The 17,811-nt window shown below is 35.9% G+C and overlaps 1 protein-coding gene across 5 annotated transcripts in view; it reads left to right on the top strand.

Moving 5' to 3' along the window:
* Nucleotides 1-17,811, top strand: part of LOC136030372 (protein turtle-like) — a 370,614-nt gene that overhangs the window by 103,264 nt on the left and 249,539 nt on the right. For all 5 annotated transcript variants that reach the window (XM_065709291.1, XM_065709293.1, XM_065709294.1 and 2 more), the window contains one exon: nt 13,528-13,739. In XM_065709291.1, the coding sequence (XP_065565363.1) occupies nt 13,528-13,739 (212 nt within the window). The remainder of the gene's footprint in view (nt 1-13,527; nt 13,740-17,811) is intronic.

Raw genomic sequence — 17,811 nt, 5'->3', positions numbered from 1 at the left:
CCAAGTTATAATAAAAAATAATTATTCACATAATCAATGAAATTTTGCGTACCACTTAAAGATTTCTCGTCCGCTTTTAAACGTTTACTTTTCCCAAATTAACATTTAGTAGAAGTGACAGTCCCGGAAAGGAATTGACTCTAAAGCAAGTTGATTGTCTCGTTGCAAATTATGTTATGTTTAAGAGCGGAAGGTTTTCATCTATTGAGGCTAGTCGAGTCGTCGGCTAGGACTTGGCTTTGACAAGGAGGTTAAAGAATACTTTTAAATAAATATCTCGAGAGTAAGGTCTGCACATATTGTGTTTTATTTTGACTGTGAAGCTGTACCCTACCATATCAAATGTCATTTTACGAAAATTAGATTGACTGTCATTTTCTGGAGTTTGCCTTTTCCTCCTTTAAAGTTCGAGGCTAATTTATTCGTGTATAATATGACTCGTTGGCCCTTGAACACAATTTGGAGGAAATCTTTTTCCTTGGTAAATTAACCTTTAGTAAAAGTGACAGTCCCGGAAAGGAATTGACTCTAAAAGCAAGTTGATTATCTCGTTACAAATTATGTTATGTTTAAGAGAAGAAAGTTCTCTTATAGCAAATAGTTGTCTAAATTAAAAAATAATGGTAAATGGTGGATGATATCGTCGTATCAAAAACAAAAGAGTGTATTCGAGACTTAAAAAGCAAAAAAAAAAAAATGTCAGAATATGATAGGATTTCTTAAGTGGCAATTTATCTACTAATCATAAATACAGAGGTATGCTTGTTTAATAGAAGGTAGAACAGACCGAACATGGTCTATCAATCATTTAAACCTGTAGCTCTAGATGTAGACCCAGAGATTCATTATAATATCTACAAGAATAACCATATCCCCCCTTCAAACTGGAAAATCATCAAAATAGAAAATGTTTCTTTTATTTTGAGTGCGGTGCTAAAGCATCTCATTAAGCTTAGTAAATAGGTTTTCAAATTAATTTCCAGCGGAAAGTTTAATAACGTCAAAGAAAAAATCATGATTTATATGAAATTTAGTAGAATGCTGCCGTTCTAAGCCATAAAGATGCATAAACAATGATAAGGGGAGGGGCAGGAGGCAATGCGGTATCTCCCTGGCAAACAAGGATACATTTAAAAAATGTATAAATTAAGAAACGAGGAAAAACTATCTTAGTAAAGACAAACCTTGTGTTTGAAATTGCCTCCTCCCTCTGGAAAGCGTTATAAGGCATCTCGAGAAATTGTCATAGTCAATGAAATTGTGTTAACTCTGTGACACGGTAACCCTTGTATTATTAAATTGTTCTTTTTTTTTTTACCAGGTCTCGTCGTATAAAATGAATTATCGTACAAAGCTAGGGAAGGCTGATTTAAGTAAAATTCTAGAGTCCTTTAAAGTGATCAAAACAATTTCTAAGTGAGTGAAGAGCACCCAGGTCGTTTTTGAGCCTTTATGCCCCTGGGAACAGCCACAGCCTTGAGTGGTACCTGAACAGAAATTCTAGGTTGACATTTAATCAGAGTGGTCGAAATGTCCGAAAATACGTCTTTACGGACAACTATAAGGCCTCAGCGGCATGGGCTGCAAATTATGAAAATAGGCTGTTTCTCAAGAAAATTTCGTACATATATTTTAGTAAAAATGTGGACTGTTAAATCCATCTAAATAAATATCATCTAAATAATTTCGTTCTGTATGATAAGAATCCTCAGAGTAGGGCAAACATACCCAAGTCCTTCCCTCCTACCAGCTTTGGGCTAGTAGACAAATCCTAATTTAATGTTGGACAGACGGGGAAGGGGCCAAATGATTTTTGTCTCCAAACCAGACAGAATAACATTTTGAACTTAAACTTCAATGGGACTTGAAGTTTATGAACAGAGAATTTCAGGATAAATGTCATAATACATTAAACAGTCTACTTTCATTGGTTCTTGTTAGTAATTGGAAAAACAAAGTTTTTTTCAGTTGAAAGTAAGAAGCGACAAAAAAGTAAGTACCAATAGAAATTATTCCATATATGAGAGGACCACCCCTTCGTCGACCCTCGCTGTTTACGCTAAAGGTGGCGTTTAGTCATATTTCTTGAATGAGAAGAGAATCCGAAATTTGAATGAGAAGTGTTTGAAAGAAATTTAAGACTTTTTATCGTACAAAGCAAAGATTGAGGAAGGGGCGGTCCCAACTTATACGGAACAATTTTTTATATTTCTAAGTTTTAATGTTGCTCCTTACTATAAGCTGAAAAAAACTTTGGTTCTTGTTAACTAAACAATGCACACTCAAGTTTTACGCTTAGATTAAGTTTCAGAAAACCGGTTTGACAGCCACAAAGACAAATGACAGGTGGTAGAATGCATTGGGCATGTGTAATTTGGGCTATATATTTACACATTAGGGGTAGGATGGGGGTTAGGTTAGGCTCTGTCAGGTTAGGGAGGCTGTCCAAATACTTCACCCGCAGTCCCCACTCTCTAATGAAAAAATATATAGCCCAAATTATGTTTTTATATCAACTAAAGGTTAGAATTGTAGTTTATATTTCATTAGCATTAACCTAACTTCACATCTTTGGTGTGTTTTGTTTAATTAACAAGTACCAAAACTTTTATTTTATTTAATATCTGATCGTTTTGCAAATACTACTACTACTGATAACAACACCATTGCACCTTCAAGCCGTCTGAGGCCAACACAGCTATGCACGCTCTTCCTCCATCCCATTCTACTCAAAACCTCCCTATTTACACCCTCCCCAGGAAATTCCCATTTCCCTTAAATCTTTCCTTACGACATCCCCCCCCACTCTATTTGGGGACGACCCTCTTTTCGTTTGGCCGACAAGGATGATCTTCTGGTATCCAAAAAAATCCGTAGGCAATTTCTCTGGAAAATATCTAGCAACTCCTCTTCGGTTTTTCAGAGCGCACAAGGTACCAGAATCCTACTTGACCACTATCATCACATAACGAGCTTTTATAATCTCATGTTTTTATTACATATATAAGAGGTTCACCCCTTCGTCAGTCTTTACGATAATGTTTGACTTGCTGTTCCAAGTATTTAAGAATGAATCCTGACACACAAGGACCGTTTAGTTTGAATAATCAGCTTTTATAGATTCACAAACACTTTAGCGTAAAGAGCGAGGTACTGAGGAGGGGGAAACGCTCTCATATACGTAATAACAACCAAAAGAAAAATCTGAGAAGGTTAAAGTTCAAATAGTTCATGGTAACAAACAGTAAGTAAGGAGCGACCCGGCTCAATAGTAACCGAAACCCTAAAAAAGTTTTTTAAAAAACGGTATAGATACCAATAGATATATTAAAAGAATTGTTTTTTTTTTATGCTGGTTTCAAACATATAAATTTCATTACGTTTAGTTTCACCCACCAAAGGGTACGAGCCTGAGAAAATTTTTCTGATTTTCGAAAAAAAGGGGAAAACACCCCATAAAAGTCAAGTCATCTTAATAAAAATCACAGCATCAAATCCAGCGTATCAGAAAACTCTACTGTATAGGTTTCAAGCTCCTATCTGCAAAACTGTGAAATTTTGAACTTTTTGCCAGAAAAAAAGATCACAGATGCGCGTTTATTTGATTTTTGTTTGTTTGTTTTCCCCATGGCTGATCGTATGAGCCCAGTGGTCCTAGAACATCGGAAGAGGGCTCATTGGAATAGAAATTAAAAGTTCTAGTTCCCTTTTTAAGTGACTAAAAATTGGAGAGCAACTAGGCCACCTCTCCCGCCACTTTTTTCCCCAAAGTTGTCTGATCAACATTTTGAGATAGCTGTTTTGTTCATCATAGTTGAAAGGCCCAGTAACTATGCCCTTTGGTATAACATGACCCCCCCCCCCACACAGACCCAGGGAAACGTCTTTAAGTTGTAAAATTTGCCCATTGTTCACACTTAGTGTTTGTTATTGGGATGCATGCATACCTTTTTGGGTGGGGGGGCACATTTTCTGCTTGGGGTTTTCCACGGCGGAAACTTCCATGGGAAGGGAAGTTTCCAGGGAGTGAGCTTGTCAGGGGAAATTATAAACTGCGGGAATTTACCAGAATTCCTATTCAAAATTCTTTATTTATTTATTTATTAATACATCATTAAATTTATAATTTATGATAATTTATTTATTTATTTATTAAACACTAAGCAATAATGCTTGTCGCTATGACAATTTAGTATTTTCATGTGTCTTGCTTATCTTGCTTTTCATTATATATGATTGTAATTTCATCATTATTTGAAAAAAAATAAGAAATTAAACAAAATCAATTTTTATCAACTGAAAGTAAGGAGCAGCATTAAAACTTAAAACGAACAGAAATTATTTTGTCTATGAAGAGGGTTGCGAACAGAAATAATTTCTGTTCGTTTTAAGTTTTAATGTTGTTCCTTACTTTCAGTGGAAAAGACTTGTTTTGTCTATTTAATAGTATAAAGAGACACATTGTATTTGAAATTAAAGAAATCCTTAAAAGTTTTTAAAGCTTGAAAATTAAAGCAGATTGTCTGGCCAGGTACGTTTTATTTAATCAAAATCTGAAGCTATATCTGACATTTTTTGCTTACTCCCGACATTTTAATGGCGTTTTTCTTCCACTGTTTATTATTGTCTAATGTAATAGTGAAACAGGGTAATAGCAACTTGATAAAATTTCTGGAGTTGAAAGACCTGCTACTGGTAAGAAATAAGTGAGAAGAATTCTTCCAATGTCGTAAAAGCCTATTGTAGGATATATCCTGCAAACAACTCGACATTTAAAGCAAATTGGTCGGTTTTACAATTGCGAGAATATTTCCAAATTGAATATCAAAAATATCACCGGTACCCCGTGTGCACCGGGTGCCGGTGGCAGGAGGGTGTCATTTCATCCTAGACAGGGTAAAAACTGTTGGAAGGTGCCGGGTCGGTGCCAGGAGGGTGTTATTTCCTCCTAGACAGGGTAAAAACTGACAAAAAGTGGAAGGTGCCGGGAGGGTGCTGAAAATGAGTGTACACTGGGTACCGGTGCTGGGAGGGTGCCATTTCATTCTAGACAGGGTAACAAATGGCAAAAGTGGAAGGTGCCAGGAGGTGCCGGGTGGGTGCCAGGAGGGTGCCATTTCCTCCTAGACAGGGTAAAAACTGACAAAAGTGGAAGGTGCTGGGAGGTGTCGGGTGGGTGAAATATAATTGTTTTCTGTGTTTCTTGGTCAGTTTTGAATTGTTTGCGTTCAAGTAAAGAAGCAATGTCGTATAAAATTGTGCCGACACAGAAAGCAAAACCAGGAGATACAAATCCACCAGTTAACTTGCATCATGAAGGTAAGAATGATTCTTCGATTAAAAATAACAATTTTAGGATTGGTGTTTTGGATTTTACCCTGTCTAGGATGAAATGGCACCCTCCCAGCGCCTCTTGGCACCGGTATCAGGTGTTCACGAGTTTGTACACCCCTCGTCTCATCCCCAATTAAGGACTGAGACGTTAAAATTTATCCAATCGTGGGCATTGTGATCGTGGGCATTTTGAGTGGTAGCCCTCGACGAGGGGTTGCCCACTTGGTGTAAAATGGGTGCACGGTGCTGGTCAGTGCTGGATTGGGGCTTACAGCAGGTGATATATGAAATTCTGTGATACAGCATTTTTGTCATGAAATTCTGTCGGCACCGGCGAACACTGCCGGTGCCAGGAGTGAAACGTTAAAATTTATCCAATCGTGGGCATTGTGACCCGGTGGGCATCACCAGGAGTGTTCCCCACTCCTGGCCGGTGCCAGGAGTGGGGAACATCTCATCTCCTTATTTGCATTCGACTAACGTCAGAGAGCATTATATTTTCTTTTATTTTAAGCTATCGGTGTTCGGGAAAGAGTTAAATTTTTGTCAGGTCTTGAAAAAATCTTAATCAGTCCTCTACAGGATCGTACCCAGAATTTTTGTTCTGAACAAAAAAACTTCTTTTCTAGAACTTACTCTAAAGGCCTAGATTAAGAATATTAGGAGATTTCTCAAAGGTTTAAAAGTGAGAGAACTATTTAGGGGGGTTGAGCTTGCAAATTCACCTGCCTCCTACACACGGCCCTGGTTATGTACATGAACTAAAACAAATTTATGTATAGCCTATAGTAGTTAAAGTGCGTTCAGACGGTTCTAGGCGTTTACTCCCCCCTCGGTGTCTATCCACTGTAAATACCCCCAATGGAAAATAAATCCCTCGCAGAAAGCACCCCCCCCCCCGAAAATACACTCCCCGGAAATTAACCCCACGAGGAAAGTACCCTCCCCGCGGAACATACCCTCCGAAAATACCCCTTGGAAGATACCCCCCTATGGAAAATTCCTTGCCGCAAAAAATGTCCCCCCGGCAAATGCTCCCCCCACGGGAAGTACCCCCGTGGAAAACAAGGCTTTCCAAATTTGAGAATTTTATTTGAGTTTTTTTTTTCATTTTCCATAGGGGAAACAATTTTGGTAATTGTGTATTATACGCCACTCACTCAAGTTTACGCTGTGTAAAACTCATGAACAAACCGGTTTCTACCTTAAGTTTCTTTTAGCTTAGCGTGACATAAGACAAAGATAAATGATAGAATATATTGGAAATATATAATTTGGGCTATATATTTGCATATAAGGGACACTTTTTAAAGTATTTGGATAGTTTGTAGTGAGAAAACAATTCTTATTTCATAATATGCAGAATCATTGTACCTAACACATTTTGCATGCAGACCAGCTATTCTTTACCCCTCCCCCTAATTTGAAAATACATAGCCCAAATTTGTTTCTAAAGTTACGAAGAAACTAATAAAGAAACCGGTTTGTTCTCGAGTTTTACATATTCTTCACTTGATTGAGTGGCGTATAATACACAAGTACCGGACTTTTCCAGGGTGAGAAAGACGGATTGCCCGGTATTTTTTTTTAAACGTCTAGAAATTAAACTTGAAAAAAAAACAGGTTTTTTCAACTGAAAGTAACGAGCAATATCAAAACTTAAAACGAACAGAAATTACACCGTGTATGAAAGAAGTTGCCCTTTCCACACGACCTTGCTCTTTCCGCAAAAATTCTGACTTTTTGTCCTAATTCCTTAAGAACAATTCTTGAAACACAATGGCTGTTTAATTAGAATAATAAGCTTCCATTTAAATTTATAAAAAAAACTTTAGTGTAACGAGTGAGGTCATAAGAAAGAGACAGTCCCTTTCATATAGCCCAAATTATATGTTTCCATATTTTCTGTCACTTGTCTTTGCTTGTCTCACGCTAAGCTGTAAGAAACTAACGAAGAGACCGGTTTGTTCTTGAGTTTTACACAGCGTAAACTTGAGTGACTGGTGTATAATACACAAGTAACAAAATTCCTTCCCCTGTCAGAAAAAAACAAAACAAAACTCAAATAAAATTTTCAAATTTGGAAAGTCTTATTTTCCACGGGGGTATTTTTTGGGGGAGGGGTATTTACCGGGGGGTTATTTTTACACGGGTGATTTTTCAGGAGATATTTTCAGGAGGATCGGGTATTATCCGCGGGAGTATGGTATTTCCTGTGGGGGTGGGGGGTAAACGCCGGGCTGGGGGACAAACGCCGGCCCCGTTAAATTTTAACGTGTGGTACAAATTCTAAAGCAATTCTTTAGTCCTAGTGCTATCAAGATTGGTTCACTTTGAACTTGTCAATTTTTTTTCGGGGAGACAAGTATATTTTCGGGAAATCCTTCAAAATTCGGGGATAGGGGACGTCCTGAGTAAACTGGCGAATAATACTTCACCAACTCCGGCAGTTTTAACCTGAACGGTCTAATTAAGACGACACAAAGCATATGCGATTATAAACAGGCTATGGAACAAACCAAATCCAAGTCAGTCCCTTCGGGAATTGCATTATTTCGAGACATGAGAAGATTCCGCTCTCGATAAAGATGCCGCTGCAAAAAACAGTTGCACCCTTTCATTCTATAAAAGATAATAAAATTATAATTCAACGGAATCAAAACCAAAATAATTGACTGGCACAAAAACTTAAGTCTCCAAAAATAAATAGAAAGCAAGTAGATGCCTCCCAAAATAAGTGGAAAGTAAGTAGATAAGTAGATTTAATATTTGGAAAGAAGTCCAAAAATAAGTAGTCTACTGCCAAAATAAGTAAAAATGGAAACACTGAGCCGGGCACTCACGTCATTTGAAGGAATTCTTTAGACTGAGCGTGCGACTGAGAAATGATAGATACCATATTGATGTTGAACTGGTGGCTGTTAATGGAATATGGTAGTTTTAAAAAATAAAAGTATTTGACGAAAGGTTGAACTTGGGCATAATGAGTGCTTGATGGGGCAACATCATCACTCATATTTAAGGAGTCTTAGTTTATTGCGTAAGGGAAGTGTCCTTAATGAGCCCTTTTACTCGAAGGACTGTTATTCGAACGTGTAGCTTAAGTAAGAAGAGTGGGAAGTCGATGAGCGGCTTCCCCTTCGTATTGAAGAGAACCCTAAATGCAACATTGAACAACCCTAAATGACAAGAAGACAACCCTAAATGCAACATCGTATATGATAAAGGTTACCATCCCCCTTACCATGTCTACCCCCTTTTCATGCTACATTTGGATTTTTTTTTACCTTAATGTCTTAGGAATACACAGGAGAACAACAAGTTAAAATAAAGATTTTCATCCCAGTGCTTCGAAAGTGAAGAAATTTTCTTTGTATTAAACAGTAAAGTCGCTCTTTCAAATGTTTTGAAAAATAATCAATAAACAAAACTTGCATATACCACCTGGTTATTCAGACTTTAGCGTAAAGATAAAGAGAGAAGAGACATAAACGGCATGAGAAGCCTATCCTGATCCGGCTAGTAGCTTACACATGTTTTAATATAACCAATACACAATATCGTATTATCAAATTAAAGTCCATTTGATTCCTACCTTTTTTAAGGCTATACGATGTGAAACAATATCTTATCACTTTTGACAAAGCAAAGTTAGTTCTGAAGGAGAGTAGGTCTCAAAGAGTTTACTTTCCAATTCGAAGCAGTCTATTACCCTGACCGTTACTTATGTTTCCAGTCACGTTTCCTCAAGTATAAATCAAAAGTTTTTTTTTCTATGTAGGAAGCCAGAGATTTGCAACATAGACCAGATGTCATGTTTAACTTCAAAAAGGAAATACAAATCATTTCGAACTTTTCTTTTTTTTTATTGACAACATGAAAAAATTCTTTCTCATGTTAAAACTGTAAACTATGTTCAAGAGAACTGAAACCTAATGACTTTGAAAATTCGCAGTTGGTGGCTTATCATCCATCAGAGGTTGCTGACATTATTAAAAAATATCTTGCTCTGTTCAGTAGTGTACAGTAGTATAGGGACAGTAGACGGTCATATCATCCCTAAAGGTATATTTAAGGAGCCTTTTGGGTATTTTTGACAAAATAGTTGTCTCAAATTTTAATCGGATGCCTCTGGGGCTTCCAGGGGAAAGGTGTAGTAAACCAGTGGGGAAGTGGGGATTGATTGCCCATTCCATCACTCTTGATCAAACAGTTCGTGGTAACGAACTGTAGTAAGAAGCGACCCGGCTCAATAGTAATCCAAACTCTAAAAAATGGAATTTTGGTACCAATAGCTACATCAAAAGAATCAAATTTTAAATGCTGATTTTAAATATATAAGTTTCATCAAGTTTAGTCTTACCATCAAAAGTTACGAGCCTGAGAAAATTTGCGTTATTTTAGAAAATAGGGGGAAACATCCCCTAAAAGTCAATGAAGGTCTTAACGAAAATCACACCATCAGATTCAGTGTATCAGAGAACCCTACTGTAGAAGCTTCAAGCTCCTATCTATAAAAATGTGGAATTTTATATTTTTTGCCAGAAGGCAGATCACGGATGCGTGTTTATTTATTTGTTTGTTTTTTTGTTTTTATTTGTTTTTTTTTGTTTTTTTCCCCAGGGGTGATCGTATTGACCCAGTTGTCCTAGAATGTTGTGAGAGGGCTCATTCTAACGGAAATGAAAAGTTTTAGTGCCCTTTTTAAGTGACCAAAAAAATTGGAGGGCACCTAGGCCCCCTCCCACACTAATTATTTTCCCAAAGTCAACGGATCAAAATTCTGAGATAGCCATTTTATTCAGCGTAGTCGAAGAATCTTATAACTATGTCTTTGGGGACGACTTACTCTCCCACAGTCCCGGTGGGAGGGGTTACAAGTTCAAAACTTTGACCAGTGCTTACTTATAGTAATAGTTATTGGGAAGTGTACAGGCGTTTTCAGGAGGATGTTTTGGTGGGAGGCAGGGGTTGAGAAGAGGGAGATATGCTGGGGGAACTTACCATCGAGGAATTTGTCATGGGGGAAGAAAATTTCCATGAAGGGAGCGCAGGATTTACTAGCATTACTTAAAAAAACAATGAAAAAATAAATATGAAAAAGTTTTTTTTTCAGCTGGAAGTAAGCAGCAGCATTAAAACTTAAAACGAACAGAAATTATTACCCATATGAGGGGCTCACCTCCTCCTAATACCTCGCTCTTTACGCTAAAGATTTTTTAGTAATTCCAACTATTTATTCTGCGGCTTTTGTGATTCAGGGGTCAATCTTAATGAATTGGGACAAAATTTAAGCTTTAGTGTAAAGAGCGAGGTACTGACGAGGGGGCGAACCCCTTCATATATGTAATAAAAACATGAGAATACAAAAGTTCTTTACGTAAGCTAATTTATAAGTTACGTATATCTTTTACTTATAAAAAGATTCGTGAAAATTAAAAGTTCTAGTTGCCTTTTTAATTAACCGAAAATCGGAGGGCAACTAGGCTTCCTCCCCCGCTCTTTTTTCTCAAAATCATTCGATCAAAATTATGAGAAAGCCATTTAGCCAAAAAAATTAGATATACAAATTTCGTTTTAATTATTCCTCTGCGGAGAGCCAAAATCAAAACATGCATTGATTCAAAAACGTTCAGAAATTAAATAAAAAAAACAAGTTTTTTAAATGAAAGTAAGGAGCGACATTAAAACTTAAAACGAATAGAAATTACTCCGTATATGAAAGTGGCTTTTCCTTCTCAACGCCCCGCTCTTTACGCTAAAGTTTTTTACTGTTTTAAAATATTGTCTTCTAACTGATGCGTAAAATCGTCTGAACGCATGTCCATATGGATTTTTGAGATTTTCTTTCAAATCGAATGTGTCTTCAAGATACCAAAGAAAACATTTTGTTCTTTACGTAGGCTATCCAGCATATGCACATTTATCACTGCTTTTTAATACAAATTTGACACATTCCTAGAAGTAAGAAACAACATTTTCCTTAAACATCTGTCAATGACCATAATATCGATTATCTTAACTGAACTAGTGTAGATATGTCTATAATTTAAAATCCCTTTTATCGTACGTCGTTATTAACCGTACCGTCAATAATTTTTCTTCAAACGTTCTTCCCAAGGGAGATTGATGGAGTCTTGCAGTACAGGAAAGAAGGGATCTAAGCCAAATGTCACATTTGGCTTGAATTTCTTAGAATTTGAATTTCTTTTATCTATGTCAGGGTGAAAACTAAAGTCAGATGAGCAATGCAAAGTGAGTTCACGCGGACATTAAATAATAAAATAATTTTTGCAAATAAAAGTAAAGGGTGACATTAAAACTGAAAATGACGATAAATTATTCCGTGTAAAAGGGGGAATGTCCCCTCGTTAGCCCCTTGCTCTTTACGGTTAAGTTTTACAATGCTGTACTATCAGTATTTGTGAGTAAAGAAAATATAGTTGATGGATCACTACAGTGCCTACTTACCAATTGCCTCAGAAAAAAACATTTCTATTCTAACAATATTTTAAAATATGGATTTGTATCCCGTTCCAAGTGCCCTTGTGTGGTCATTTGCAAGGGCTTGGGGACAGGAGCAAAACGTATGCTTAAAATAGAAGAAGTTTTGGAGGGATTCCCCTCCTCATAAACGTAAAAATTTCCCTTCCTTTTAAGGGTTAGCCTAATGTCGTTCTTTTATTTCATTTGAAAAATTATCTTTTATTTAAATTATGTTCAATTAATGCCATAGCTTAGGCAAAGGTAAATGTTAGGAGGGTATACCACTTTCTTAAACAGCTTCTTTAAATCAAGATTTAACTTTTGAAGAATAGTTCTTCGAGGAAAATAGTCCATTTAGTCTACTTGTTTTCGAAATAATGCGAAATTGTTTAAAATTATCGTCTATCTATTGTTTTCAAGGTGAGTTTTACGAACCATTTTTTATAGGGATATCTGTCATGAACACCGGCAAGGGGGCCAAGGGACAATACCCACAGGATGCAAGAGGAAATTAAAATATGTATATGAGTAAAGAAATGATGAAATATTCCTATCTAGACCTTGATGGAAACCTCTACCCCTTTTAATTGCTCCACAATTATACACCACTTTACGTAATTTTGACATACCTTAATCAATTATCATAGTCAAATGATTATTTAAAATAAATGTCTATATTAAAACCGTTTACATTTTATGGATTACATGTATCTTTAGGACCAAGTTTTCCACACAATTGGTATTACGGCCTCTGAAACTGGAAAGCTGAATTAAAAGATTTTGATAATTTTAGATTAATTTTCTATTTAAGAATTTTCATTCGATAGCCTTATGGTCCTCTTTTGGCTAAAATCACAGGCTAGTGCCATGAAATGGTAGCCAATGGCATTTTGGTATGGTACAATCTTATGTGGGGCTCTAAAGAAGCACTAGAACTTCCGATTTCCGTTCGAATAAGCATAATATATGAAGTTTTGAAAAAATATGGGTAATCTTTAACTAGTCGTCTTTTAGATATCACATAAAATAAAGCCCCTATTATGCTGGTAATGTCAAACGAGGACAGACAATTTTACTCATCCAAAACGAAACAGTTGACTTCTCCGATCCTTCGCAATGACTTTAGCAAGTTTTTGTTATGTGTCAATTAGTTTTCATGCGACGTAAAAAAAAAGAAAAAATAAAACAGAATCCAAAAGACACTCGAGAAGTGATATTAGGTGAATCCTAATGAAATATGCCAAAACATGATAATATACAAAATGCCAACTCTGTGTATTAAATACTTAATTAAAATATAGGTACAACGTAGTTTATTTCAGTGAAGCTGAGCTAATTGTCTCCGAATACAGACCAGTAAACCGGTTTTTCGCTTATTAAACTGAACAAACTTCTCGAGTGTGTTCTGGATTATACTGGTAGTACCAGCCAGAGATTCAACAGACATACCAAGTCTGTCCTACTATGTTCACCAAGTTAACTTAAAGTATCAACCAGAGATTCAACGAACATACCAAGTTTGTCCTGCTATATTCACCAAGTTAACTTAAAGTTGTCCCAACATTAAAACGGTGTCATTTACCGTAACTTAGATAGGCTTAAGTTTTTTCTTTAGGAAAAGTGAGAAATTGAGAATTTGCAACGCTAACCAAAATGTTTATTTATTTTTCAAAAAAGTATGTTCACTCAAAGTTGTTTTACTTTTAGATATGACATGAGAAAAAGCCATTATCGTGTTAGCAATGTGAAGCAAGTTCTTGAGGGGAGTAGGTACCAAAGATTTTACTTCTCAGATTCAAAACAGTTCGTTGCTTTGACCGTCAATAATGTTTCTTTGGTGGACGAGGGTCTCTACAGGTGTCGGATTGATTTTCGGAAATCACCTACAAGGATTAGCTCTTTCATTTTAAATGTTACAGGTGAGGCAGAATTGCCTTTAGTTTTCTATTTTCTTCAATCATTCAGAATACTTACAACGGAATGAACTCTGGAAAAAAGAATATCGAGCGGAAAATTATAGGAAGACTGGTCAATAAATTTTTAAATATTTTATTTAGAACATTAGTGAATTTAAATTAATAATTAAACCACAATTCTTTTATTTTTATAGGTTTCGCTGAAGAAATACTTAGATAAATATTTACTTCTTTTTTAAAGACTATATAAGGTCAGCCTAGTTATTCAGCATAATTAAATGACATTTAAGCTCAAAGTTGCTGTGAAAGTTCAGGCTATACTTTGTGGTTACATGTGATAATTTGACTGAATCTGTTTCACATCTTTGCCACTCTTGTTGAATTTCCAAGTTTAACATTTCATTTTTAAATTTCCTGATTCAACAAGCCTGAGGTCCCGGTACCGTCGAAATTATCGCTTACAATCCACAAAATATAGTCCGAATTTTCATAGCTAAGATAAAAGGTAGCTAAGGCTTAAACACTATTTCATTTTAGATATTTTTCCATTTCTTTGTCACTCATCCATTTATGGTGACTGCAACTTCCAAACTTACATACATGATTTTAGTTGTCACTAATATAGCGAAAAATAATTGAACACTTATATCCCTAAAAATCCCTGAGTCGTCTGGTCAACTCCTAAGAAATGGTGGACAATAGCATCTTCGTCAAAAGCAATTGTGTTAGATTCTATAAATAAAAAAGATAGCTCTAAAGCACTTCTAATTCATCACCTTAAGAACATATATTAACTAGACAAAGAAAAAGAAAATTACAATAAAACAAAATTAAGGAACGTTCAAATTTTTTATCGTAAGTTGTAAAAAAAAGATGAAAGATGGAGCTTTATCTTGGCAATTTCACAAATTTGCCTGATGGATGTAAGATTTCTGAAGATGATCTTTGAGATTCATCATTTTTCTCTCTTTTTATAAGACCTGCTAGAAATACTCTCCAGCAGGTACCTAGTAAGATTCTGTGCTTGTACAAATTTCACCTCATTTCATAGCCCAGGAAGCATTTCATAATTGGTGGTTAAGAGTAAATTTTAAGGAGTTATCTCGGAAGGAAATATCCATAAATAAATCTTCAAAGTTAACTTTGAAAACTTACAATTCCAATTTTCTGCCTCCGAGAGTCTCAACTTTTTTAACTACCTCAAGCTCTATGTAATTGGGGTCATTTAGATCTGGAAATCTTAGTGTTGTAAAAAAAAAAAAAAAAAAAAATGTGCTATTGTTGGCTACTTTTCCACAAAGAAAATTGTTAGAGCTCTTCTCGCAATTGCAGTCACTTTAGATTGAAAAAGTAACTTTGAATTACAATAGATGTGACGAGGATTGTTTAAGTATATTAGCCCGTAATAACTTTAAGAGCGTCTGGTTGGTTTCAAAACACGTACTTAGAACTCTTTTTAACCCACCAAAAATAGAAAAATTATAACTAAAAATACAAACAGCATCAATAAATCTATTGGGAACAAGATGTTAGGTATAAATCCGATTACTTATTTAATTTCAAACAACAGGGCTTTTTTTTCTCAGAAGCATATTTAAACTCAAATTCAAGGGGAAGGTGGATTAAGGCTATGTCCACCACCAAATAGCTCACCGGGGGTTGTGAGATTGCATATAGCTATATGTCATATAGCACAAATTATATAAATTTAGCTAAATTATTAACTTCGGTTTTGCAGAAATTACTGAACCCGTACCCATTTGGAAAACGCAAAATTTTGCACCCAAAGACAACATATTTTGACTTTTTTTTTTTACTTTTTTATTTACATAATAAACAAAATATTAACTATCACAGATATAAATCACTACGCTAGGGAAAAATTTGAATTTTGTTAACGCGTAGCGATTCACCACATAAACATTCCTAAATACATCCTAAATTAAAAATAACAATAAAAAAACCTACATAAATGTTTCTAGAAGCATCCTACACTAATTAAAATAATAAAGAAAGGAAAAAAGAAAAAGACAATCACCTCTCAAACACCCCCAGGGTAACAACACTCATCCAAATACAACTCCTTCCACCTTAACCCCTTCAACCCGCTCCTCCCCCAGCCCTTTAGCCCACTCCAACCCACCCAGCCTCCCTAACACTCACAGGATGGGAATTCCAAACAGAAGGGCCAAGATACTTTAAATTAAAACCAGATCTTACACTATTTTGAATATACACAACCAAGTCGTCACATCTTCTTGTATCATGCTCATGAACAGAGCTTATAAAACAGTAAAACTCATTAAAAGTTTCTGGGAACTATTTTATGCACATAATTAAACACAAACACTGCCGCTTGATAGTCCCTTATCTGTCCAACATTGATTAGCCTTAAAGACTTAATCAATCAATCAATCAATTTATTTATAACCCATCTACAAAAAAGAGGGCGGAACGCCCTTAAGATGGAGCAATAAGAGAAAAAAATAAAAAAGCTACAAATAAATACAAATCAACACAAACAAACAATTAATGCTGACCATGGGTGAGACACTATCGACATAGAAGAACGAAATTCATGAAGCCTTTTATCAATAATAGATGCAGGAGAAACTAGGCGGAATTTGTTCATTAAGTAACTATTTCGAGTCCAAGGAGGGTAACTGAGAAGGAATTTAGCATAACGAAAAAATACTCTACGAACAGATAGTTTCTGAGGTGTACTAAAAAACTGCCAAACTGCCAAAAGTATGCATTGGTGTCTTTAATATTATTTACGTAATTTCCAATTATTCTTGCTGCTTTATTTTGTAGAATTTGCACACGCTTGTAATTAACATAGAAATTGCTGCTCCAAACTAAACATCCGTATGATATATACGGTTAGATTATTGCAAAATATATCGTGCAGAGAGTACGCTCCGGCTGAATATGCTTCAGTCTTCTGGGGATGCCAACTCCACGTGCAATTTTGGCGGAATTAGTATCGCTATGATGCTTCCACGATATATTAGAATCAATATGGAAGCCAAGGTAACGTACTGATTTAATTGGTAAAATAGGTTTTTCACCTAATAGGACTTTAATGCATCAACAGAATCACCCACTCTACAGAATGTTAGTAAAAACGTTTTCTTTACATTCACGCACAGCAAACTTAAACTTGTAAACACCTCTAATCTTTTGAGAGCGTCATTGGGTTTTACTATTAAATCGTCGACTGATTTTGCAAATACTGTTCGTACAGTGTAATCCGCAAAAGAAGTAATACATGCATCCTACAGATAAAAGCGCACCATGTTCACGTAAACTAGATAAAGTAAACGGCCCAGCATAGAGCCCTGAGGTACACCCCACTTCACAGGAAAAGACGATGAGACTACGTCATTTAAAGCGACTTTAAGGGACCTAACGTAAAGATAGCTCTCAAACCATCTTAGACACATTCCATTTATTCCAACACTTCTCGTTCGATGTAGCAATATTTGGTAGTCAACCGTGTCAAAGGCTTTAATAACGTCAATGAAAATAGACATAGGTACGTTACCTGAGTTTAATGCAAGTTAATACTTTGAGCAAGGTGTTGTAAGGCGTGCGTCGTGGAATGACCCTTACTAAACCCAAACTGTGTCTGACTCAAAAGCCTCTTCATCTAAAGGAATTTATAGATCCGTTTATGTACCACTTTCTCCAGTATCTTTAAAAAGATTTGTAGAATTGATATGGGTCTCCAGTTTTCTATATCTGACTCGCAACCACCTTTGTGGAATAGAATGACCTTTGCCACCTCAAACTGCACCGGAAGGCTTCCCTTTTCCAGGGAAAGATTAATTATAAAAACTACACCGGGAAGAATATATCCTAGAATCACTTTAAGAGCTCGAAGGGACAAACCATCAATACCGGCAGAATTAGGCTTAAGTGACTGCACAACTTTACGCAATTTTCACTCGCGCACGGCTGAAATTTCATATTAACAACCACGGACGTCATTAATAATATTTCAATTTATCTCATTATATTTGTTGCTAACACTAGATTGCACTTTGGAGTCGATTTTTGGGAAAAAAATAGC

The sequence above is a fragment of the Artemia franciscana genome, chromosome 8 (genome assembly GCF_032884065.1).
Source record: "Artemia franciscana chromosome 8, ASM3288406v1, whole genome shotgun sequence".
Lineage (NCBI taxonomy): Eukaryota > Metazoa > Arthropoda > Branchiopoda > Anostraca > Artemiidae > Artemia > Artemia franciscana.
This window is presented reverse-complemented; position numbering and strand designations above follow the sequence as displayed.